This window comes from Falco biarmicus, chromosome 7, assembly GCF_023638135.1.
Source record: "Falco biarmicus isolate bFalBia1 chromosome 7, bFalBia1.pri, whole genome shotgun sequence".
Taxonomy (NCBI): domain Eukaryota; kingdom Metazoa; phylum Chordata; class Aves; order Falconiformes; family Falconidae; genus Falco; species Falco biarmicus.
The window spans coordinates 30,009,625-30,036,297 of record NC_079294.1 but is presented as its reverse complement, the minus strand read 5'-3'; the positions used below and the strand labels follow the sequence as shown (position 1 = coordinate 30,036,297).

Sequence of the window (26,673 nt, the reverse complement as noted above, 5' to 3'; positions counted from 1 at the left end):
ATTTGTTTAAAGCTTTCGGCTCTGGGCGCGACTGTTCTCCCACAAAATCTGCCACCGCATGCCAAGGCCAAGTTGCTCTGCTAGGCAAGCGAGCCCCGGGGAGGGGGGCTGCCGGCCGGGGAGCGGGGGTGCAGCCGGGAGGGGAGGGCGGACAACCGGCCGGAGCGGGGGGGGGACAGCCAGCCGGGGTGGGGGACAGCTGGCCGGGGAGCGAGGGTACAGCCGGCAGGGGAGGGGGGACAGCCGGCCGGGGTGGGGGGCAGCTGGCCGGGGAGCGGGGAGGGCAGCCGGCCGCCGCACGCTCCGGGGGCCGTTGCCCGGGGCGCGTCTCATCTCCGCGGCGCGGTGCTTCCCCCCGCAGCGTCTCTTCGGTGGGCGGAGGGAACAAAGGAGCAGCGAGGGGACAGGACCCTGCCCGGCACGGGCACGAAGCCCGCTGAAGCCCGGGGAAGGGGAGAGGGGGCTGCGCATCCCCGCCCGCCCTCGCCCCGCCGCCGCTCACCGATAGTGGAAACGACGGTACCCACGAAGTAGAAAGCGCCGGTGAAATCCCACCGGGGCCGGATGTCATCGACGCGGATGCCGGCCACGCTGGCCTCCTCGTACTCCCGAAGGAAGTGCCGGAGCTCGGCGCGGCTGAGGTTGTGGCGCCGGGTGAAGTTCTCCAGCCGCTCCTCCCAGCGCTCCTTGGCCTCCCGCTCCGTGGGCAGCTCGATGGCCGAGAAGACGGCGGCGCCGCACAGCATGTACAGCACGATCAGCACCGCCAGCAGGAGGAACCGCGCGTTGTCCGCGTTCAGGCGACCCGCGCTGGAGCAGCAGCCGCCGCGACACGCCATCCTCCGCCCCGCGGGACCGGGCTGCCTCGCCGCCACGCTACGTCGGGGCCCTCCCGCCGCCGCCGCCGCTGCCGCCGCCGCCGCCGGGCATCACGGCGCCGCCCGCCAGGCGTGCGCAGGGCCGCGGCCGCAAGCTCAGGGTGCCGCGGTGCCCGGCGGCGGCGGCGGCGAGTGGCGCTCCCGGGAGCCGTCCGGCACCTCCGCCCCGGGGGCAGGGCACTGCCCCACCGCGCACGGCACGGCCCCGCGGCGGACGGGCTGCGGGCTGCGGCGCATCCTGCGGGCGAGGGAGCCGCCCGTCCCGTCCCGTCCCGCCCCGTCCCGTCCCGTCCCGTCGCGTCGCGCAGAGCCCCTCAGCCCCGCCGCGCCCCGCGCCGGGCTCCCGGCCCCGCCGGTTTCATATCCCCTTCCTTCCCCGCCCCAAGCACGTCGGAGCGGGGCGCAGGGACAGGCACCGCCAGGCGCCTCCTGCCTGCCGCGGGGGGGGGCGAGGCGGGACCGGCGGCAGGTCGCCGGGGGGCAGCTCGCCCCGCCGCCCTCCCTCGCCGGCGCGGGGCTCCTCCGCCCCGGTCCGACGGAGGCGGCGGCCCCCAGCTCCGGGCTGGCCGCGCCGTGGCCGCGCCGCGCCGCGCCCCGGAGGGACGCTCCCCTCAGCAGAGGCGCGGCCGCCGCCTCGAGGGTCTCGCCGGCGCTGCGGGCAGGGCGGGCCGGGCCGGCACCTGGCGGGGCGGGCCCACGGAGGACGGCTGCCCCGCGGCCTCCGCCTCTCCGAGGGGCGGGGGGTGCCCCGCCAGCGGCCGCCGCCTTCCCGCCCGTCGGGGCTGCCGTCCGCCCCGTCCGCTGGGGTCGCCGCGGGCACGGGGCCTCTCACAGACCCCGGAGTAAACACCTGCGGCCGATGAGGTGCCCCTGCTATCGAAGCTACACAAATGACCCCCCCTCTGCCAAAAGAGGGCACCTCTCGCTCGGCAGGGCTGGCCACCGCTTGCTGTCGCGACAGGTTGTGGCGTCTCCGTCCTCCAGAATCGGGCAGTCGGAGGGCCGCGGAAGGCAGAGGCAGCTCTCCAGCTGCGGTGTGGCTTCAAAACGCATCGTTCTCAGGGGCAAAGAGCTCGCGATCCAAACCTTCTGGAAAAATCCGTGTTACTATAAGGAAAAAAAGCTAAACTCTGCAATATCTGGCAATTACTACAGTGATGAATTCTACTTTAAAATCATTCAGAGCTAGAATTCAGCTCTGTAAAACATATCAGTATATAAACACTCTTTCTTTCTAGTGAAAGACAACTTTTAATTTTAGAAAGCAGGTTAATGAGGTATTACTACAACAACTACCTTTTTTTTTTTTTCTTCCCCCCCAGTTAAATGCAGTTAAAAAGCAATGGGAGCTAACACTAAGGTCTTAGCAGTTAGAAATCTCCCTTTGCGGTGCACAATCATACACGCTCAGTGTAAGAGTCACTGGTGGTCTCTCAGCCTGAGGCGTATTCAGGTATCGGGTCAGAGCCCTGGGAGGGGGCTGCGGGCAACTCTGTGCCAGTGCTCGAGGGAGGATCACCAGCTGCGTGGCAGCGCATCTGCTTGGGCACCAGGCACAGAGGAAAGCTAAGTCACTTCCTCACATCGCACAGCAAAGCAACAGCCGAGGATGAATGAGACTCACGCTTCCCCTTTGTTTATTCCCATTGGTTTTATTTGTTTTATTCGTAGGTAATACAGAACACATCATGTTGCAGGATTTTATTCCTTTTTCATTAGTCTGCAGCATAGACTGACATATGGCAATTAAAATTAGCAGCAACACTGGAAGACATTACACAGCCAAAAAAAAAAGAGGAAGACAAGATGCCAGTCAAACTAACCACACTCTGTGCCAAGTGCTAAAGGTAACCACATGCTTCCATAAAAAATGCTGGTGTATCTTAAAAACTATTGATAGTTACTATTAGAGGAAAAAAACCACACCCCTGTATTTCCCTGCTTTGCCAGAAAGATGGCTCTCAGTGAGTGCTCTCGCAGCCAGCAGAGGCAGAACTGACTGAGCACCCTCAGTCCACACTGAGGTCTTCATCCATCAAAGTTGTCCTTGGGTGGCTTGGAATAGCGCGGTGGGAACAGGAACTTTAACTGCCATTACAACATGTGATTATTGATCTGCTTTTTGAGGTGTGTTTGAGGTGTATCTGAGGTGTATCATCTTTGGCTAGTGTTGGATGCCTGTTTTGGAGAAGGATACATCAAAAAGGTTGGCAGTCTACTTCTATCATTTAAAAACCATGACATCAATGTGATTGCCCAAAGGAATGTGAACAACGATCACATTATCCCAAGAATTTTCCCGGGAAAATTATTCAAGGCTATTGAGCTCCTCCTATTATTTACATACTATTTTGTTAGTGAGGAAAAGTTATTCTTGTGTTGGTCTTGGGTGTAGGGGGAGCAGGTAAGAATTAATGCAGATAAGAACATCTGGCATGGTTTTGAATGACAATGAAGTGTACTAGTGTCACTGGATATCAAAAATGGCAACTTCCCTTAATTTGTCAAACCTGATCTTCACCAAACTAAAACACTGAAGGATGTGCTGTGATTTAACCTCTTGAGAAAGCAGCTTTTTAAGGACATGCTTACTGTTAAGGGATCAAGAAAGTGTGAGCTGATATTGACTGGAATCCTGAAGTGGAAAATGAGAAGGTGGCTGTCAAATATCACAGGTGTGGCACCTTTTATTGTTTTAAGCTCCTTTTCTTCCTTTACTTCCTCTGTTTTAATTAAGGTACTTATTCTAAAGAATACTTTCTTGTATAAAAGGTCATTAATTCCATTGTTGTTGGGTAGGTAGCTGGAAAAACTGGAGTGTGTGGAAAGCACAGACAGTGTAATGATGCAGTCACCCATTAAGAGCATTTAAGCAAGGCTGAATAAAGAAAAGCAATGTATTCACTGGCATTAGGAAAAAAAAATAGCTTTTCATTTCAGGTAAAAAAAAATGGTTAAACCTGTTGCTGATGTTTAACTCCAAACCAAAGTTAACACCTTGTGAGCACAAACACTGCATTGCCATTAACCTCAGTACAGTCCCTGGTGGCATCGTTATCACGAAACCTGCTACATGTGCCCTACCTACCCCTCAGCACCAGCAGCACACAGCTCCCTAGTGTCTATGTGTGCAGGTATTTCGTGACAAAGAGACTGGTGGTGGTGAGGCTTAGCGTGATTGTAAATAATAGGAAAAAAAATCAGTGTCTTTACTAGTTCTGTTGATAATGGTAAATGAGAACCCTGTAATTAACATATTTACAAATATCTTAAGGGCGGGTGCCAAGAGCATGGGGCCAGTCTCATTTCAGTGGTGCCCAGTGACAGGACAAGGGGCAACGGGCACAAACTGCCACACAAGAAGTTCCATCTCAGTGTGCAGAAGAACTTTACTCTGAGGCTGCCCAGAGAGTCTGTGGAGCCTCCTTCTCTGGAGGCATTCAAAACCCACCTGGATGCAACTATGTGCAGCCTGCTCTAGGACAACCTGCTTTAGCAGGGGGCTGGACTAGATGATCTCCAGAGGTCCCTTGCAACCCTCACAATTCCATGATTCTGGGATTCTGTAACAAAACTACAGTCACTGAGCACCCTAGTAACGATTACCAACAAATGTCTGGTCAGAACAGAGTTATTATTAATGCATCAGCAAATTACTTGGAAGCATCACACAGAGATTTACTCTCGTTTGTTGATAGTGTTGGTACTTTTTGATTAAACATCTCCTTTGGAAGTGATAAGGTGGTACACTTAAATAAAATACACTGCTTATCTATGAGCTGCTATAGGAGAGCTGCAATTTACTCCTGAGCAAATTTTATACATAATAAAACATATTGCTAGAGAGGCAAAGGAAGCAGCTTTCTGTTACCTTTGATGCTGAACAAATCTTCTTCTGGAACTTAATAACCTTGATGTTAACAAACTAATTTGGAAAAAAATTCCAAAACCTCATGAATGTGTAACACTTGGGGCATCTAGAATACGCTAAACTTTTCAACATCCCCATTGCTTTGCTAGGAGTTTCAAAGAGATTGTATCTCTGGGGGAGTCCTACTGAATGTGAAGTAAAAAATCATAGAATCATCTAGGTTGGAAAAGACCTTTAAGATCATCGAGTCCAACTGTTCACATAACACTGCCAAGTCCACCACTAAACATGTCCCTAAGTGCCACATCTACACATTTATTTTTTTTTAAATGCCTCTAGGCATGGCGATTCCACCGTGCCCCTGGGCAGCCTGTTCCAATGCTTGACAACCCTTTCACTGAAGAAATATTTCCTAATATCTCCCCTGGTGCAAATTGAGGCCATTTCATCTTGTCCTATCACTTGCTACTTGGGAGAAGAGACCCACACCCACCTCGCTGCAACCTCCTTGCAGGGAGCTGTAGAGAGCGATAAAGTCTCCCCTGAGTTTCCTTTTCTCCAGGCTAAACAGCCCCAGGTCCCTCAGCTGCTCCTCATGGGACTTGTGCTCCAGACCCTTCACCAGCCTCATTGCCCTTCCCTGGACACGCTCCAGCACCTCTACATCCTCCTGCAGTGAGGGGCCAAACCTGGACACAGGACTCAAGGTGCGGCCTCGCCAGTGCCGAGCACAGGGGGACCATCACTTCCCTAGTCCTGCTGGCCACACTGTTTCGGACACAAGCCAGGACGCTGTTGGCCTTCTTGGCCACATGGGCACACCGCTGGCTCATGTTCAGCCAGAATGTTGCTTCTTGCCTTTATCTAGTGTGCACATCCCTCCCAAAGCAGAAGACACTTAGCAGTAAAGACAACTGAGCCTTGCTGTATAAAAGAGATTCTCAGGAATGAGAAATGTGAAAACTTTTTCCATATCTTTCACATCAGTTACTAAAGCGTGGCTGATAAAGATAATTGTATTCCAGTCTACCTGAGGAAGACAATATTTCATTTATACTTAGAGAATACCCTATAGGTGGGGTTTTTTTAAAATATATTTGGAAATTAAATTTTACAATTGGGAGAGTGAGGCAGATAGACAGGGCTTAAAAGCCCCTACAAGGGACTGCTCGAGAGCTGTCCTTAAGAACAACTTCCACTTTTGGAAGCCACTTTGCATTTGCATGCTGTTTATCTTTCAGCATTTCAGCAGGTAAGAAAAACCTGGTCGAGTTGATAGCTTAGTTTTCCAGACTGCATACCAACCAACCACAATTCAGAGCAAAGTTGTTTATTCATGCTAGAACTGTGTCCGGTAGTGATTTGCATGTTAAGCGAGAATCAGAGACACACGAATCAACTAGTGTGAAGTCAGAACAGAGTTAGTAAAAGAATCCAGGAGCCCGCTTGCAGTCCTCCGTTCTAAGCAATGGAAAATACTTTCAACTAAAGGATGAACTTTTTATTCTGATTAATACAATGGGGTCACAATACCTTGAAAGCACTGCAGCAACATTTAGAAAGCAGTACTGGGAAATAGTCTGAACAGAGATAAAATCTTGATAAGTGGAGAAGCAGAAAAGAGTATATTACAAAAAGAAAAAAAGCCAAGGATATAGAGACTGTTGATTAACATAGGAACTTATTTGTCTGAACTTTCACATCTCCCTTCAGTCTCCAGTGCTTTTTGCTGTGTTTCTTTCTTTTGCCCTTTAGGATGCCAGTTACAGTTGCTCAGATTAAAAGAAGCTCGGAGGTAAGAGAAAGGGAATGGTGTGACTACTGTCAGTGTTCTGCTAAATTTCTGACATCCTGGGTCACAGTGATTAATTCTGCAGCTGTAAAATGTCAGCAACTTTACCGATGTCAGTAAAAATACCTATGGGATTAGGTAGCATCTAGCATTATAAAGAACATTACATCTCCATTCTAGCTTTTTCAAATACACACGTTGGGTAGCCAGAGCATGTCACACTGAATATCTATATATGACATTGATCTACCGATTTCAATATTCAGTTCTTGGTATCACATCTCTCTAGTAATTATAATTTACCTGGATTTTTTGTGCAATTATTTCTGTTACTGTATTCATATTTGTTTACTGGAAGACAGTCTGGAATATCAAAACCATAGTAAGCCTTAGCAGAAGAAAGTACAAGGAATTAACATATCAGTAACTGCTGAAAAAAGCATGTTGAAACGTTTGGGAAGGTCACCAAATGACACAGTTATAATATCGTAGCACATTTGCACACCTAACATGGAACAAAATGCATGGTACCTTCTATGCCTTTTTACCTTCTGTGATGCTGGATTTAATCTCAAGTATGGTGAAAAGACTCTAAATAGATCACTGTATCATGGTCTTGAGCAAACCAAAATGAGATCATTGTTTTACTATGTGACTCCAATAAGAAACTGCAAATGCTACACTGCCCTTGACAGAAGATTTAACCTTTTCAGAATCATAAGCAACAACCAAGTTTCCTTCCTTTTTCCAGGAGGGAGTAAACTTTTATTATCCTATTATGTTAATGGCTACAGCAAAGCAGTCCAATATTGAAGTGCCATTGTGTAACCACATTTCTAGTCGTCCACCTTGATCTCTCCTACAGGGTGTATGGCAGCTCTGCAGAGTTCACTTCCCTTCCAGGTTGTGATGTTTGTGACGCATGGTTTATAACCCCAGTATGGGACCTTGTACAGCTGGGGCTTAGGAGTCAGCTGAGCTTTTACAAAACGTAAGCAATTATATTAGCCCTTAAAATTGGCTAGGGCTTGATCAAATTGTTTGAACGATTTAGGCACAGAAAAATGCACAACTTCCTTCTTTACAACCTAATTAGCAGCACTGCAGAAATGCATGCACATTGTTTGCACCAGCACATACTAATATATATTAACAATAAATTCTGAAAAGCACTTATTTTTGAAGGGGAACCAGAACAGATTCATTCTCAGCAACAACAAGAAAAATTAATCAGCAATTTATTGAGTAAAAAAGATGTTGTACTGAATAACAATTACTTGTATAATGCTATTGCTTTTTTCCTATTTTTTTTAAATTTTAACTACCTTTTAAAAATAAAGAAGCACACAGGTCTCACACCTAAATATCACTTTAACCAAAGATCCCAGAGTCAAATTCAGTTACATGTCAGACATTCTGCTGTGGCTTGGACTACTCTGTTTTCTCCTTCTCTTTATTCAGTTTCACTTCTAAATGCTAGGGACCCTGACATGAAATAATAAAAAATAAATATTAGGGTGGCATGAAAAATGGAATTTCAAAATATTCTGCACAAGAAAAAATTTAAAATTTTATTTGGACAGTTAAGAAGTATTCTTAGGTCTGTCCTGGCACCCAAGAGGCTGCACATCTAGAAAATTGTTATTAAATAGCATTTCCTGGCCAAAGGTTTTTCAAGACCCTTCTGTCCAGCTCAAGTATGTCATGAAGCCCAGCTGTGTTTGGGTTGCACAGGACTGACTGCAAAAGACTGTTGCCACCCTGGAGTTTTAGTTGTCTTCAGTTTCTTCAAAACAAGTTTTCCTTGCAGTTCTGGAAGAGCATTGCTTAGACAGTTAGAACTACACACGTTATCTGTTTCAACCAAACTCGACCTTGATTTGAACCATTAGTTTGCCCAACACCACATATTGTCCGGCAAACCAAACCCCCACCCTTCACTCTTACCTCCACCTCTGCCACCAGCAGTGCTCCACTTCCACGCTTATACCACAGTCCGAGTTGCCTTGGGTCATAGCTGTGTCGGAAAGATTTCCTGAATTTTCCTAGCAGAACTGATCACTTGGTTTATTGGTTCCCACCAATGGGCTTTGGAAGGACCTTCTGACACTACATTCATCTGAGCCCTGGAAAGCTGAAGTTAAATCATGCCAAGTTCCTGGAAACTGAAAAATTCCAGCTGGAATTTAAGCAGTAATGCCTCAGAGCTAGTCAAACCACTCTGTGGCAAAATCAGAAACACTCATATATGGAACACTAATAAATCACATTCTTCATAATTTAAAGATACATGTCCATTAATTGTTAGCTCACCTTCTGGGACTCTTAAAGCTTTCCTCCTATGAAGATATTTTACTACTTAGAACTTCTAATTCTCATAGAGTCAAAATAATTAAAGTGATAATACTCTGTTAACAAGAAAGTACAACAATGGCTGTGAAGTTGGTAACTCAGTTTTTAGAGCTCACTGCTCCATTTTCATGTTACCTTCCCTGATCCCTGTCTCTTCAGGCTCATCAGGGGCAGAATCAAAAAGTTTTTGTGTGTAGCACAAACAGTACAGATTCTGCATACAGAATCAAGGGAAGGTGAAAACAGGAAGCAATCTTCCTGTCTGTTCCGTGGACATCCCAGCAGCACTCTGACCCACACTCAGCTAACATTACTTGCAAAGTTCTCAAAACCAGGTGAAGCAATAACAAGGACTACTGGCCTTCTAAATTGCCAACATGAACTAAGAAATGAGCGACCTAAATACCTAAGTTCCTGGTATTTGCTGTGAGGAGCAAGTGTAAAATTTCTCTGTGTTATACGCAAGGCTATTTCGCTCTGTAGTTCCATTTACTCTTTGAGTAAGAGACTGTACAATAAATTCCCCAAAAATAACTCAAAGCTGTAACCTTTCCGATTTGAAAGACCATCTGCTAACTGCACCAGAGAACTTGAATGTAACTAGAGGGTAGAAAACAGGGAAAGGATATGAAAGATGGAAAAGTAGCAGAACTTGGAGTTTCTCTATGGATTGTTCTGTGACAGTGTAGGAAAAAGAGAACTTCTCCTTGGTAGGCAGACAGATGCCATGACCATTCCTAAACACACACCATTTCTATGGTGATTTTTGAATGAAACAGGGATAAACACTAGATAAACATTAGGAAGTAGCGCACTCCCAGCGTACTCTAAACCATCCTGGGGAATGACACTGCAAAATGAATGAGATAGTACGGGAACAGCTTCCCTGTCAGATTATTTGGGATCCAGAGGGAATTCTGAACAAAGCATCACACTATATTACAAGATTTCCAGGCTGCAGGACCAGTTGTTCATACATTCCACAGCACTACTTAAGACTACTCTTCAGTACCCAAGCCCATCCACTGCAAATTAGTGTTTTTGACAGTACTTGGATGTCTGCAAAGTGGCGTCGGGGGGGAAAAAAAGAGATTAGGAAATAACTGACAAGAAGCCAAATGCTGCAAAAAGCCAAAAAAACAAATATCAGAGTTTGCATTAGAAGTGATAATTACAAAGCAAAGTTTCAATCCAATTTGAAATGCACACACTTAGAAGAAGATGGAACAAAGGATATATAAACAAGATTGACTTTATTTTTATTTAAATTTTACATACAATAGCTTCTATTCCAGCTACTGGGGCCAAATAAGTCTTGCAGAACAGAACATTTTTAATTCATTACAGCTAAAAATGCAGAGAGAATCTCTGAGAACAGTCTACACCTGTTAACCTTGAAAAGTGTATTAGGAACCACAGTAAGGTAGAAGCATATAAAAAGGTATTTTAAAACATGGGCTCATCTGTAATAATGTGGTTACAGATTCTCCAAAAATCCTCCCATTATCAACATTTTTATGCTTCTTTCAACTACAAATTACCCATTATAGCAGACAATATAGCTTAAAAAACAGAAATAAGCAGTCTTGCAAGTAGCTTGGCAGGGTCAGTGTCAGTAAGTGAAATGTCACAGAATACTGGAAACATTCATGATGGAACCCACATATTTCCATGCGTATCAGGGGCATTAGTGTAAGGAATATTCCAAATCCATGGCTGATCTGTAAACCAAAACAAAAACATGCTCACGATAAATTCAGTTATTAAATGTAAAATTTTGATCCTCTTCCTCCCCCACTCCCTTTGGAGGAAGAGGAAGGTCAAAATTCCCAGTGATTTTCACATAACCCCACGTGCAATTTCAGTTTACTGAAATTCTTATTCAGCTATTTTTTAAAAGGTTACAGTTTTCAGAGGGCTTTGCTTCCCCCCCAAGTATTATTTTAAATATAATTTTCATAACCCAACATACTCCCCCACCAGCTATAAAAGAATGGTATTTCAGACGGTATACAAAGAACAGTAATGCAGCCACATACCAGCTATAAAAGAACGGTATTTCAGACGGTATACAAAGAACAGTAATGCAGCCACATTTGGTTTGGCCCACAGGCAGCAAGTTTTGACTACGTATCTCTTAACCAAATGCAATTATAAATAAGTGCTGTAACGTATTAATATTTCTCACACGGACAGCAAGAATTCAGTATCTAAGAATGACATTGTCTGAACTCTGAAATGTTCAAATTCACACCTCACTTCTTCAAACATTACATCTTTAGATGAATAACACGTTTGCAGCTGACATTTCCCTCCCTCCACTTCTCAGAATACAGAAACTATTCCCACTTTTGGGAAGGAGAAAAGGCAATGCAGCACGAGACAACTGCTTGCTCTGCAACCTGCTCTAGGCTCTTCCTACCATGTACATCTTGCAGAAAAGCAGCTGGTCTATGAAGCCAAACTATTATTCTTCCAACCCAAACATTCTATGATTCTGTGATTCTCTCAGGCTATTCCTACTGGAATACAGAGAAAACTCCTTAAATTCTTTCAGTGATTTTTCTCCAATAAGTTTATATAAATCTAGCCTTGCTTCTTTTCTCCATCTACAAAATGAGCCCTGAAGGAAGACAGTGACATTAATCTGTACGATGCAGAGATTAAACCGAATGTACTGAGGATGATGAGTTGTTCATTTATCAAAACCAAGCTACTCATCTACATGATACATGTATACATGTATACATGACACTATGTATACATGATACACTTGCTAAAGAAGATTTGCTACATGCTTGTCAATCGAAATTTTAGATAAGCTACTGATGATTACTGTTGTCCAATTTTAAGTTTACAGGATCCAATGCCAGCTCTCACAGTATATGAAGTGAGAATTACTGTAGCAAGAAGAGGAGAGTAAGAAAGTGACAGAAGCAGTAGTGAAGGGATGTACACACAAATTACACAACAGCGCACTACAAGTACCGCCAATTAAACATGGGGCAGGGAAAGCATTCCTACCAAGTCCTATTAACTTGCTAACAGAGTACGTTTAATTCTAGTACTGTAGTTCCATATGTTGTACTGAAACATATCCCAACTATGCAAAAGTTGTACAAAAGTGTCTGTTCACAGTAGTAAGAGGGTAATAGGAAAATGCTTTAAATTACAACAAAAGTGAATCTGCTTGACTTGAAGAAAGACTTTCAGTTTAGAGTTTATGAAGGCTGATAGGGATTTTACAAGTCACAGGAATGTGATCACCAGAGAAAGAACAGCCTGTGCCACAAATGCCATCTTTCATATAATGTTATTGTAAGAGGACAATAAAAATAAACATCTGTGCTTTCCCCTGATCTAAAATCATCAGCTTCTAGGTGGAACAAGTAGTTGGCTAGCCTTTGGTTACAGTGAATTGGTGACCTCCAAGCGCAAAACAATAAAAGGCATCAGAAACTGGAAGAAACTATAGCACTTAACTCAGTGTACTGCCAAAAAAAGTCTCTAGGTTTCTGGGTCAATTGCATGAATGATCTCTTAAAACCCAAACCAAAACAAAAAAATGAGTAGCACCATTATTTTCCTAAGCTGCTCCTATCAGTCTCCTGCTTGACAGCCATGTGGGGTTTTTTTTTATTTTAGGTGGATACCTTACTGCATAGTAAACATTAACAGTTATAAGAATGGGTAAAGAATAGAGCAAGTGCTGGAAAAAGCATTGAGGATTTCGAGCACACATTGAGATTTGATCATTGACCTCCATCTATGACATCTGAATAAATCCAGTCCCACTGAAGCACTGGAATCTGTCGCTTGGAGTACATTATGCAGCTTGGACCTATCCATCTTTGTTACCATCTGCAGTAACCGTTTAATTCAGCAAAACATACATACAGGCAGAGGAAGACTTGGATGTACAGGAATTATTTCAGTCAACCCTTAAAGCACTCTGAGAGGCTTCAATACTTACTTTAGTTCTTTTTTATTGTGGCTATCTTAATAAAATTTTTTAAGGTAGCTATTAACATACTTGGAACTTTGTTCTATTAATGGAAATGCTATTGTTTTTGTGAAACAGTGGATATTATTTTAATAAGATGTGTAAAACTATTGCTGAAACAAATTATAATTCAGTCATTTTTAAAGTGTCAGATGCATTTAAAAATTATTTATCACTTTTAATAGGAGCTATATCAGCAAAAGAAAGACAATGACTGTGTAAAAATACTGTATGAGCACAGCTACTTACTGTTGCACACTAAAATGATAGCCAAACATTTGAAAATTAAATCCTTGGGGGGGGGGGGGGTAACTTCCCTATTTAGAACCCTGCTATATGTATTTGTAAAGCATCCTCAATGTACCTATCCTCTACACATTTCAAATTCAGCTCCTCATTTCTGATAATGCTAATGCCAAGAAGATGCAGTTGAGACAAAATGTGGGTATCTAGTGACCCAGTACCACTGCTTCCTTCTTGCCTCATAAGCAGCAGAACTCTAGCACTAGTTAGCACACAGTAAAATGAACGGGGCCATTCCTACCCCATTGCTACTTTAAGTTTATCTGAAATCTCAGACAAAGCACTGTTTCAGTTATACTCTGGCAGACTTTTGAAGATTCTTCCACAACCGAATAGACTATCACATTTCATATAAAGATAAAGAAGCCCTGAAGAACAAGACAAGTTATTTTTCAAGTACACCTGATTAATCACTCAAAGAATGCCCCACATTTGGAGATCATGTTACAGAATATGAAATCATGAGCTGACAATGGTACAAGAAGGTTATTTTGCAAATTTTAACAATAGTATTTTATAAATGCAGTATATTGTGTAGGTCAAAAACACCCTAGCAAGCTATCTCAAAATTTCATGTTCTCGTAAGTATGACAGATGGCAGTATGGTATGTACAGCCAAAACCTGAAAAGGCTATGAATTACAGGAACATGCCACTGAATAGTAAAGTATAAAACACAATTAAAGCATCTCCGTGATCCTCTTCCTACAGTTTAAAATGCAAGTGTCTTTTGCATTGTGAGTGGAGATCTGGATGAGAGCTATTCCTGGCTGATTTCTAAACACGGACACTGGAGTCTTACATCATCTTTCACAATATTTCATGAGTCTCCCAAATGAAAAACAGCTTTGAAGTAAAAAGTGTTCACCTATATAGAAAGGTTACTCATGAATAACTGGAGTTCTTCAAGTCATTCTACATATACATTGTAATGCAGCAAACTTGCTGCCTGCTGCATGAGGCTGGAAAGCTCTCCCTTTCAGCACTTGCAGAAGGTGCACACCATACTTCAGTCTCTTTTCTCCCCTCCCTTTGGATAAGCATGGCATATAGAAAGGAACTCATCTTGTTCCTCTCAATGCAAAAATCATACTTGAAAGATCTCAAAGAAAGGGGAAAGGCAGACAGGGTGTAAATGTAGGGTCTATAATAATATTCACAAACAAGGTCAGGACAACGACCACTTATTGGGGAAAAAAAAAAAAGAAAACAAAACCCAGTACTACAATTTAAAAGCAGCATTTGCTTTGTTTCTCAAAGCGTTGATATGATGACAAACACACACACACACACACAAAGACCTTTGCACTTTTCTGATGCCTTTCTCAAGCTGTTCTATAATACATTAGTACATCAAAGGGATTTTTTAAGTTTCAAGTTCCTCCCATATAGATGACTTCTGTATGGGAGCGTACAAAGCAGATGATTTCCTTTACAGTCAGTAAACTGTGTAATATTTAAACCACAATTTAAGTGATAATCCATGACTACAGCAAGCAGCTTGCACCTCTTCCTATGCAAAGGTGCAAAAAAAACCCAAAACCCTGGGGCTGTATCTCTTTGTGTAATGTAAGTCTGTTCTAAGAAACTTCTCAATAGGTTGAAACAAAAATGATAGGGGGAATCAGTTCTCCAAACACTCTAAAAAAAATACTGTGCTTTCATGAGAGGATCAGGTTTTTGATCTTTGCAATTAAATTATTTCCACACACTAAGGAACTGTTTTTCTTTCACTTTGTTACATTATACAATTCTGTAACATTAAGTGTGTCTGGTCCAAGATTTGAATTTGCATGTGTACAGGAAAAAACAGCGTATTTTGGTATACCTCAGTTCTACTTAGAACTTCAACATGGCAAATATATGGCCCTGCACCTGACCATCTATTCACCGTTCCACTTGCTTCTCTTCCCTCCTGCTCCTAATAGGATTTTTCTGATTATATGAAAGTGATGTGTACTTTGTTTTCCCATGGTTAGAGGATCTAAGTTCATGGAAAATCCCCCCGAGCCTTTTCTCCTTCAATTATAGGGATCAGTCAATATGGTTTCTTTAGGGAAAAGATAATTACTTGCATTTCTGCTTCTCAAGACTTTAAAAATACAGTTATCAACTACCAAAGTCTCTGGAGTGATATAAATAGGTTTATTTTAATAAAGACAGATTACAGATTATTTTATGAGTCCATCCCATAACATGGAAATTCTTTAAACAGCTTTTCCACCAGGAGACTGAGGAACTGAAGCAGAATATTCAGGAACGAGATGTGAAAAGGCACAGGGCAGCTGTCTTTGCTTCCATTGCCAAAGCCTAAACAACTTGAATTCTGACATTTGTTCCTATCATGGGAGAAAGCTGAGATCCAAAAGCTGAACTACAGACAAATGAGTTCTCTACAGAAGTAAGTTTTCCATGCAAATAGTGAAAAAACTTATTTGGAAAAAAATCTTAACATTTAGTTGAAACATGCATAAAACTCACTGCCACAGTAGGTTAAATGGAAGACAACGTATGTAACACATTTGAGAGTGCACATGGATTCTACTTTTTAATCATTGTTTTAAATTTTCAACAAATTTACGTATGAACTTTTAGAAGAGCCTTCCAAAAATCATCAGTCAACATTAGTTAACAAGCAGACAGTGCATACGTGTCCCAGAGCACAATTGTTAGTTGCAATGTATCCTTCCCCTTTAGTTAGCTAGCAACCCTGGCACAACCCCTGCCACCACTCCCCCAAACATAAACAGTACTTCAATGGGCAGTGTGTTTTATACTAAATAAAACAGTTTAATAGATCACAGAATCATAGAATGTTTTGGGTTGGAAGGGACCTTAAAGATCATCTACTCCCAACCCCCCGCCATGGGCAGGAACGTGTTTCACTAGATGCTGTTGCTCAAAGCCCCATCCAACCATACGATACATTTGATTGTATTATCATTCCTATATTGAGCCAGTATTTTTTCTCTGGGAAAACTGAAATAGCAGTTAAGAATTCTTTAGGTAAGTAGCAAGGTCTTAAAGCAGAAAAATCATCTTTGCAAGTTACAAAAGTAACATTTAACATATTGAACAAGTGAATGTCTGTATGCAGCCGGTGCTATACTCAAGGTCTGGCTTCTATAATCATGGATCTACCTGTGACAAGCCAGGTTTCTTGGGAGCTGGTGGGATTCACCTGACACCAACTGGGGCAAGAGCCTCTTTGCCAACAAGCTGGTCAGACTTGTAAGTAAAGGTTTAATCTAGACTCCTCAGTGGTGGAAGGGGATGGAGTTTTAAGCAACACAGAAGGGCCAGGGGACTGCTGATGCCTTAGGAAACAACAGGGAAACACCTGTGAAATGCTGCAAAGGGATTATGGCTTGTTCCTCTAAAAGGGTGACACAGTCAACAGCCCAGCTGAAGGGCCTCTATATGAATGCCACAGCATGGATAACGAACAGGAGCTGGAAGCCACTGTGCAGCTAGAAAGCTGCAATGTAATCAATATCACTGAAACTTGGTGGGATGAATCACATGACTGGAGCACTGCAATCAATGGCTATAAACTGTTCAGAAGGGACAGGCAAGGAAGAAAGGGAGGGGGCTTGCTCTCAGTGTAGAAAAAAGTAAACTGACTGCACAGAGCTGTGTTTGAAAAACAGCGCTGGGTTGACAGCTTATGGGTAAAAAAATCATAGGACAAGCCAACAAAGAAAAACACATCATTATTTACTACAGGTCGCCTGACTAAAGAGGATGCTACTGAAACATTCTTACTTCAACTACAGGAAGCACCATGCTTGCAGACTCTGATCGTGCTGGGGGACTTCAGTCACCCTGAAATGATGTGTCTTTACTTTTATTTACTATATAAGACTCTATAAATAGTCTATTTACTTCACAGCTTTTAAAAATTCTTTCTCCCCACATCATTCGTTAGTTCAAAAATCTACAGAAAGATTTAAATTGCAATAAACACCATCTTTCCTGAACTCTTTGTTACTCTCTATTATTTCAAACTCTGCTGCAGATGACAACTTTTCTAGATCATGGCTTCTCGAAGAAGTTAGTTACAATCTTTTAGCATTACTCAGTGTATTTTTAGGTTTTCAAGCCTTAGGTTTTCATTACCTCATAGCAGCACTTACTTATCACTTTCCTGATCTGAATGTTCTAGAGTCTCAGAAGCTGAGAAGGTTGAAATTTTTACCATCTCAGCAAGTGTTATGAAATATATCCCCTCTGGCCCTCCAAGGAGGATTCTAACACAGATCTTCAAGAAAATGGAAGTCTGAAACTATGAAATACAGAATAGAACAAATAGAACTCTTCTTTCTTCTGATTTGCAGCAATTCTTTTACATTTGCTCTACAGTATTTCTTTCACACCCCATTTTTTCCTGACACCTGCTCTTTTCTAAACATTCCTCTTTCAACACTCCTTCCCCCATTAGTTCTGCTGAAGAATATTTTGATTCCATAAAGAATATCTATTTTCCTAATGCATACAAGAATCCCAGAAGAGGAATGAAAAAATATTTAGGTTGCTGACTCAAACCTTAAACAACAATACAGAAAAAATTTGAACCACAAGACTCTGTAGTTGCTTGCTTTGAAGTCACAAGCAGAACGTGGGACTGATATAATCTCAAATGGAGTCATGCCACAAAAATGTTAAAGCTTTGGAACATCACAGTGTTCAAATGACTCAAGAGTTACTCAAATTACTTTACTCCATATATAACACACCTACTTTTCTTCTGAAGTCATGCCTTACCTTTGCTTCCATACTGTTCTGGTGGCAGGTCATAAGGTACAGGAAAATATTTTGCTGAATCATTACTTTCTGAATGCATTTTCCCTCTCACATGAAAGTAACCTTTGTCCAATCCCTATGAAGGAAGTGAAACATACAGAAGACAGACTTATTAGTTTTTGAGGAAAAAGACAAACTTAATCCACAATAGATTCTTTCTCAGTAAGACTTACTTTAGTAAACAAAATGTTTTGGCTCTGTTACTTAGATTAGATACTTTAGCATCTTCCTGTCCTAAGAACTCAGCTTCTATTAGTGCTACTATTTTAGGCTCTTCTCTTTCTTTTACATTCATGTGTGTGGCCCCACAGTCCCACTGGATATACTTCGTTTTCTCTGTCCCTTACGCATATATCTATCTATTTACATGTTCAATAGGTAAACACACTTGTGACTTTGTGTAAGCAATTCTATATAAGCTGCACAAGTCTTTGCTAGTACAGTATGGGCAGCATATCTCGATACAACAAGATGTTGCTTCTTTTGCATAAACTCTTATGGATGTTGGAATCAAATTTTAATTATTAAACAAAACATTAATACCTTTGGTGTTTAATATTTCACTAAAGGGAAAAGCTTTAAAAAAATTCTCTTTGTTGTTCAGTTTCATCCTGACCATATTAGTTAGATATTCTGCATCTTTCATGAACTGAATTAAAACTCAACTTGTGATACAGACACATGACTTCAGACTTAAGCTTTTTAGATAACTTGGACAACACCATCCATGTACACTAAAAAAATTTAATGAGGATTTGACACTGCTTGAGTAAAGGTTTCAAAGACTACGCTCATATTGGAATGACAGTGAACTTCAAACAAGGTTAAGAACTACCAAAAAAAAGCTGTAATGCAAGGCAATACAAGGGAAGATAGACTTAAAGCTATTAAAATAACTTTGGCAGACGATATTGCTTAGCCACTTCTCCAGAGAAATTGGATCCCATTCATCAGTTGTAATGAGCTATATAAAAGCAAATCTCTAACACTGAGATTTCCAATGGCCTATTGTCAATCAAGTACAATTAGATTAGAATAAACTGAAAGTTTAAAGGCTATCAAGCTTTTATTATTTATTTCTAAGACATTACTGAACAACCATACTTTTCTTTCTAAATTCATAGAATCATACAATAGTTTGGGTTGGAAGGGACCCTTAAAGGTCATCTAGTACAAACCCCCTGCAATGAGCAGGGACATCTTCAACTACATCAGGTTGCTCAGAGCCCCATCCAACCTGACCTTGAACCTCTCCAGGGATGGAGCAGCTGCCACCTCTCTGGACAACCTGTGGCAGTGTTTCACCACCCTCATCATAAAAAAATTCTTCCTTATATCTAGTCTGAGTCTACCTCTTTTAGTTTAAGGCCATGACCCCTTGTCCTGTTGGTAACAGGCTCTGCTAAGAAGTCTTGTTCCCATCTTTTTTGTAAGGCCCCCTGAAGTCTTGAAAGGCTGCTCTAAGGTCTCCCTGGAACCCTCTCTTCCCCAGGCTGAACAACCCCACCTCTCTCAGCCTGTCCTCATAGAAGCGGTGCTCCAGCCCTCCAATCATTTTTTGCAGCCCTGCTCTGGACCCACTCCAACAGCTCCGCGTCTTTGTCGTACTGAGGTCCCCAGAGCTGGACACAGTAGTCCAGATGGGGTCTCACCAGAGCAGAGGGGCAGAATCACCTCTGTCAGCCTGCTGGCCACACTTCTTTTGGCCTTCTGGGCTGTGAGCGCACATTGCTGGCTCATACCCAAATATTAACTTATACTTTATCCCAGCTGTACGATCCATCAGTCCAAATTTTACTGGATTACTGTAGCACAAGCAAGCTTCTTATTCACCACTAAATAATCCCATTTGAATAAAACGGGATACACACTGGCTGAATTGATAGTCACATCTATATATGGTACTTTTACCATACTGTAAATTCTTCTTTATTGAAGTTTTACTTCATCAAATGCTAACACTGTAAGCTAGAGGAAGCAACATTCATATGACCACAAAAAGCACAGGTTACAAAGCAGCCTTACACTTACACCCTCTTCTTTCATGCCCAAGAAGCACAGTAACAGAAAATAGGCAGAGCTGCCAAAGACAACATCAAGCTGTATTACAGCAGTACTAGCAAGTCAGTTCAAGAAACTCCTTTAGAATATAGATGCTTCTTTTGTCTCATGACCCAAAGTAATGGGAAGCTACTGGTTATGATCTACGAAAAAATGTGTATTATATCAAAGACTAGGTAAAAGCCACTGCCTTTTAAATGAAAGAATAGGGGAAACAAACAAGGTCCATGCTAAAGGACTGTATGAATTAAAAGCCATTTTAAACTTCCCCTTCTTATGCCATTAAAGTCAGTGGAATTTTGATTAATTTATTAAAATCAAATCAGGCTACAATCTTCTGTAGAGCTTAGCCTTTAAGTAACAAGCAACATCTTCAAAACAAACCAATGCAAAGATAAGATTATTTTTAAAAGCTCATAAATATCTATGGGTTTGAAATTGACTGAATAGAAAGATAAAAAATTAATAACTTCAGGGAAAAATGGAACAATCTAGTTGTACAGCTTTACTTCCAATTAATTTGAACCACTGATAGAAATTTCATGTAAAAATGCAAATAACCACACTTATGTCTGTAGTGGAAAGAACATGAAATATGCCAAGGATACTACAGCTCAGAAAGAACTGAAACTGTGTAAGTGGTGGTAAGAACTTTCTTTGCAACTCATAGTAGTCAGGTTTCAGCTGGTGGAACATCTGGGTGGTGTGCAGTCCTAGATACTACTCATAAGGTCATTTTTATGTTGCAGATAAAGTGGCTTGTATGAGGTTTGATAGCCCCAAGCACCTGTGAGCTTTTCCCTTGTTTTCCACATGCTGCTATGAGAGAAATGTGGAATGGTAAAGAAGGCTTCTCTGCTGTATTGAGTTGGTTCTTATTCCATTATGAACTTCATATGCATGCCTGATCAAGACCACCAAAGCTACACAGCTGTTACCTGGCACAATCTGAGTGAAATTTGTATAATCATTGCTATCAAAACACATAGTGTAGAACACCACCTACTCAGGCCTCTACATACATACATAGTAATCTCAGTTTAAGTATCAAGAACATGCATGCCGTTCTGAAGTTCATGGCAGTGGCTGATTTTCCACACAAGACAAAAAGAAAATCCCCACCACTTGTAGACATTTTCCATCTTATTTTCCTCCCTGTTATCCATCTTTTTTCCAGATCCATGATGTTTTCATTTCTGCTTCACTTCTTCTGTCCCCTGTTACTACTTCAGTGTATTTCTTTGCAGGCATTTTGCTTCCTTCTCTTGCCTTCCTCTTCCTTGTTCTTCCTCAGTAGCCACTAGTTATATTTTCCTCTTCTCTGAGCATATTATTTCTTTTCTGATGCTGTCCTCCAACCCCACTTGTCTCATCAATTGATCCCTAAACTGTTTTATTTGTCTGTCAGAATTTAACCTGTAGAGATCTTCCATTCAGGAAATGCTATTCTAAGATACTTAGTTTTCCTTAAAACATCCTGGAGTGAGAGTCTAGGTTATGAAATACGTTCTTTAATAAGGCCCTCCAAGGAGATTCACATGCTTTTAAAAATAACTCATGTCTCTATCTGCACACAGAAATTACAAGTCACACATTTTGCCTGTTTTGAGCATTTCCTAAGTGTTCACAGCTCTCATTGCTGTTTCCAAAAGCAAACCAGCAGGCTCTTGCCTAAAAAAAAAAAAAAAAAAAAAAAAAAAAATTCTGCCTGCCTCAAATTTTCCTCAGCCTTATTCTATTCTTTCAGAATTTTTCCCTCTGCAGCTATATTTTGTTCTTTAACTGCTGCTCACAGCAATACGTTTTGAAATGTCGATACAAATTTCTCAGTTGGGAAAGTATATTTTTTTTTGTACTTATGAAACTTCAGATGCTGTTGTGGGTTCTATTAGTGCCTTAGCATCACACATTGTAAAAGCAGGCACTGGGAGGATGAATAGAAAAAGTAGAACAGCTTTTAAAATTCTGCTTTCCAACCATTTTTGCCCCAAACCAAGGCACACTGCAGACTATAGGAAAGCATCACACAAGAGAGGCAAGAATGGCTATCCCTACATCAGTGGGAATTAATACTGATATCACTACAGTATTTTGTTACTACTGAAGTAACTCCTATAGGAAGCAGCCAATAATTCCACTGGATGATTATGGGACTATCCTTTCCCATGCTAGTAAACATAAAAAAGCCTGCTCTTCAGCAAAACTATTTAAAAACTTAGTAGTTTAGGCAGTAAAGAATTAAGGATGCACACAAACTTTGCAGTGACCATGCTCTTCTGGCCAGGAGAGTATACAATGAAATCCTTCCTCAACATTGAGGCGCATTTATTCAGAACAGTTTTACTCAATTTTATCAGAGCATTTTTTAAAAATTTTTTTCTGCAAGCAGCCCACAGTGCCAAATTCAGGTATCTAAAGCCGAAGTTCCTTGGCATGGAAAATGTGTCTCTGGGTGTCTCTACCACTGGAGTTTGGAAACCTTGTGGCCGTTCTGTGAACACTAAAAGCAAGGTTTAACGTCCTAAAGTCCATACATAAACTCTTGGTTTGCCTACACTGTATTTATTTTCCCACCCACACTCCATCTCATACAGGATAGAAGACTTCACCTGAAACCAGAGAAACTGAAGAAAGTGGTACAAAGAAAAAAATTAATGTTACAAAGAGCTTAACCTATTTATTTCGGTTCTGGTCAGAGTTGAGCTATGACTGAAGGTACTCAGTTCAGTTGTTTGAACTCAGCAAAAAATTAAGCAGTTCAGTTCTAATGATCACACACATATACATTACAGCTAGCTGTTCTCTGAACAAGATTCAGCCCATACACCACCCCCACAGGCAAGTACATGAGTATTTTACTCATTACCAGTGAGTATACACCATCAAATACAGCATTTCAGAACTTTAAATACTATTAGTTGTCTGTGACTGATTATCTAGATATAATTGTAGCACTGATAGCACTAGGTAGGCAAGCATGGGTAAGTTCTCAGTTTAATAGCAGCTACTGTATTTCTCTGAGTTTATGTTACCAAAAGGTGACTGGCTAGTACCGTATTCTTCAACAGATCTTTAAAAAGATTTAAGAATTCCACAAGCTTTTATGTTGTTTTACAGGTCAAGTTGAGTTTGTTACAGCTTCATCAGACAAGGGCTGTGAGGAGGAACTATTTGTTTAAAAATCTTTTCATTAAACACTCCCAGGCTTTTTCAAAGTAATTACTGCAACATGCTTCCCAGAAGTTCATTATGTTAGGTGTTTTACATGTTAAAGATGTAACTTATTTCAGCCTCTGGAAAGGAATCCCCAGCAGCTGAACAAGCTGAACATGAGTAAGAGTGAAGATGTAGGAGGTGAGAAATAGAACTGGAGATAGAAAGGGAAATGCAGTTCAAACACAGGACACAATTTTTTTTATAAACATTATTTTTTAATCAAGGGAAGCTTGTGATCTGTCAGCATCAGCTAATTTCTCCCTAAACACTAAAACTGTAAATGATAACAGCTGCTGCTATGTTGAGAACAACCATTCAACACATTCCTGAGAGTCTGCATCAGCACATCAGGCCAAGACCCAACCACAAAGCACAAGTACTGGAAGCATTTTAAAAACCAGACAAAAAACTTGGCAGTCAACAGATGGCAAGTGAAGAACAATTAACTCCTGAATTTGTATTCCACAGAAAACAGAATGCACAAACTGCAGAGCTAGTGGCATTTTTAAGTTTAGGAATATTAAGTGTGTGCAATAGCAGTGCAACAGGGTAGCGTGGCCGAGCGGTCTAAGGCGCTGGATTAAGGCTCCAGTCTCTCCGGGGGCGTGGGTTCGAATCCCACCGCTGCCAGAAATGTTTTCACTGTCCAACTCTATTCAAGGTCTTTTCCAACCTGAACGATCCTATGATTCAAAGCCTTAACTTCTACCAGAGTGTCATTAACTTTGTGATCAAAATGTATGAAACAACCTGAAGAAACAGAACTATAAGAAATTGGCAGCATTAAATTGTCCGGCCAATAGCTAGAGCATGCTGTCTCTCGAAGTCTAAGAATGCTCAGTTATGTTTCAAAGCACTATCTAGTTTGTAGTCTATTTTTAATTGCAAACAAACTTCAGAAAATTCGGTTTCTAAAAATGTTAAGTCTATTCCCAGTCCTCCATTATTTTCATGTAAGACTAATATGCCACATAGGATGTTAAAACCACACTGAACCAACAAAACCCCTGACAACTGGACCAAGTTATCAAAAAAGTAATTTTAACGCAGAATTAACTGCAGGGCATATACACAAGATAAGCACTGCAAAATATCAGATGACTGCGTGCATATAAGTACTAATATTTGTGTCTCTGACTACCACCTAGTTATCAGGTGTCCCTGCAGTCACTTTGCAGTGTAATGAAAGACAGACACAGTCCCTTTCCCCACTTTGCTCCTATATACACCATATCATGTGACTACTGACAGGTGACTTTTTTTTTCTGGTTGCCAGCCTGTACAATTAAGCATCAATATTAAGGAAACAGAGAGGAAAAGAACTGAGTACTCTCTTCAAAAATATGTATTGCTACACATTATTCATGCAAGTTTTAGATGAGCTTCAATTAAGTTGTGTTCCAAGAGGTCTGAAGCTCAAACATAAGACTGTCTCATACACACTGGCATATTTTACTACACCCACCTGTATATGAGCACGTATTTACATGCTTTCTATAAATTTACATAAGACAAAAGTTGTGAGGTCTGTAGAGAAAGCACTGTACTTACAGAAAGTATCTTTATATTGCATACATTGTCATTATGCCATTTGACAAAAATCAAACTAAATTATCACAACTTGCAACATTAGAATTGTTTCTCATGCTATACACTTCTGTCAATTCTGAATGAACAACTTCCTCATTCACTTGTTGAAAAACAACCTAACCTATTACGTACCGCTTTGTTAAAAAAACCCAAAAAACAAAACCACCAAACCAGCACGCCAGACTCAGTAGGTGAGAACATCATTTGTCACAGGTTTACATCTGGATCTGTTTCTCCATATTTATACTTGCATCTCATGTGTGCTTTTGTCCCTCCACTCACTACCCTCTCAACCCAAATGATACAGAAGAAAAATAGAGAACAGCAGTAAGAATGATCAAACAATCTCTACCCTAGGAGCAACAGGCTAAGGACTCTTCAGCCTAGAAACAGCTAAAGTCTGCAGAAAGAGTGGTGTGGAAAAGGTGATCACAGACCACATTGTTACTGTCTTTCAATGCGAAAAGGAAAAACCATCAAATGAAACCAATTCTCACAACACTCTGCTTCATGTGACATTAAGTTGTTCTAGCCGAGTTCCACACGTTGCGAATGCTAAAAGCTTACAGGCATTTAAGAGAATAGACGAGATGCTTGCAAAGGAGGCTTCTAAGTCAGGAAGTCTTCAGGGATAAACTACTGCATACATGGCTGACCACTGTACTTTTCTATAAGCATCTGCTTTTGGTCAGAGTTTTGAGATGTTCCTTTGATATGACAAAGTTAAGCTTTCTTCTTCCCCAACAATGGATATTTTAAAGTAACCACTGTGACAAAAAGGGAAAGATCTGGGGGCTTGGCTCTACCATTTATAATGCGCAATGTATTTTCCTCAGCCAGGTCCTAGCCATTTATGCCCATTTTAATTCAAAACTTCACCGACTGGCCGTCTCCATAGGCTCTGGTTCCATAACCTGGCCAAATGCATGCTATCTCAATGTGATCCTACACTCACCTCCCTGCTCTCTGCCCCCTTGAACCTGCCCTTCCTATTGCTTCCTTGCATTAGCAATCAACTCATCATTTTGTGCTGGTTCATGGAACAACACCTGAAAACTTGTGCCATTTGGTTTTGGCCAGTCCAATCCAAGCTGGTTTAAAGCACAAGAAATGCCAATAAGCACCAGTGCCAGTACAACTAAGGCAATGAAGACAGCCATGCACAGGCTGGTGTCATGGTACAGCCAACTGTTGATGCAGTTCCATGTGATAAGGTAGGTTGGAATCTGGCTTCTCAAACGTCTCAAAGGAACAGACTAGCTTAGGCGTTTAATTCTCTAACAGACTGATCTGCTGAGTGAAACAGGTACAGCAACCTACCTGTCACCAGAATGTGATCTTGAGTTGCAGCAAAGCTTCACTATATATGTATTCTTCCTAGGCTGAGAGTCTAAGCCTGCAGCAGTTGTAGGTTTAAGAGAGGCCTCGAACAAACAAAAATGATTGCCACAATCCCAGTCTTGTCAGCATCCTTTCTGCAAATCTGAACTTGCCCTACAACTACTCAGCAAGATCAAGATCTTGGCTAGGTTTGTATGAGTAACTTTTGTGTTTTGATCTGCTGTACGTATAGAAATGAGATTATTTTACTCTTATGAGTAACTAACTACAATCCTGCTGAAGGCTCCTTCTGTACTGGATATTGTTACAAAATTTCCACAGCCTTTGATGACAAAGGATGGCCCAGTAGACAAAATCTTCATCTCTAGCAGTTAATGACACCTTTGAAAGAATGATTTTTGACAGTTAGACTTCTCAAAGGTCAGATCCTATCACTATAAAGTCTAATGCAGAGTATCATTAGA

The 26,673-nt window shown here is 41.7% G+C and overlaps 2 protein-coding genes, 1 non-coding gene and 1 pseudogene across 3 annotated transcripts in view; 1 reads left to right on the top strand and 3 right to left on the bottom strand.

Annotated features, from left to right (window-relative positions):
• Window positions 1-1,152, bottom strand: part of KCNK13 (potassium two pore domain channel subfamily K member 13) — an 81,501-nt gene extending 80,349 nt beyond the window's left edge. The window contains exon 1 of the mRNA XM_056345848.1: window positions 503-1,152. Coding sequence (XP_056201823.1) covers window positions 503-839 — 337 coding nt within the window. The 5' untranslated portion in view covers window positions 840-1,152. The remainder of the gene's footprint in view (window positions 1-502) is intronic.
• A 3,246-nt stretch (window positions 1,153-4,398) lies between these two features.
• On the bottom strand, window positions 4,399-8,556 carry LOC130152425 (uncharacterized; annotated as a pseudogene).
• A 1,571-nt stretch (window positions 8,557-10,127) lies between these two features.
• Window positions 10,128-26,673, bottom strand: part of TDP1 (tyrosyl-DNA phosphodiesterase 1) — a 45,462-nt gene continuing 28,916 nt past the window's right edge. Inside the window, exons 15-16 of the mRNA XM_056346778.1 lie at window positions 17,963-18,077; window positions 10,128-10,614 (exon numbers count right to left, since the gene is read on the bottom strand). Of these exons, the coding sequence (XP_056202753.1) occupies window positions 10,541-10,614; window positions 17,963-18,077 (189 nt within the window). The 3' untranslated portion in view covers window positions 10,128-10,540. The remainder of the gene's footprint in view (window positions 10,615-17,962; window positions 18,078-26,673) is intronic.
• Window positions 23,827-23,908, top strand: TRNAL-AAG (transfer RNA leucine (anticodon AAG)). Its single transcript has one exon. It is a non-coding gene; the product is annotated as a tRNA-Leu (tRNA).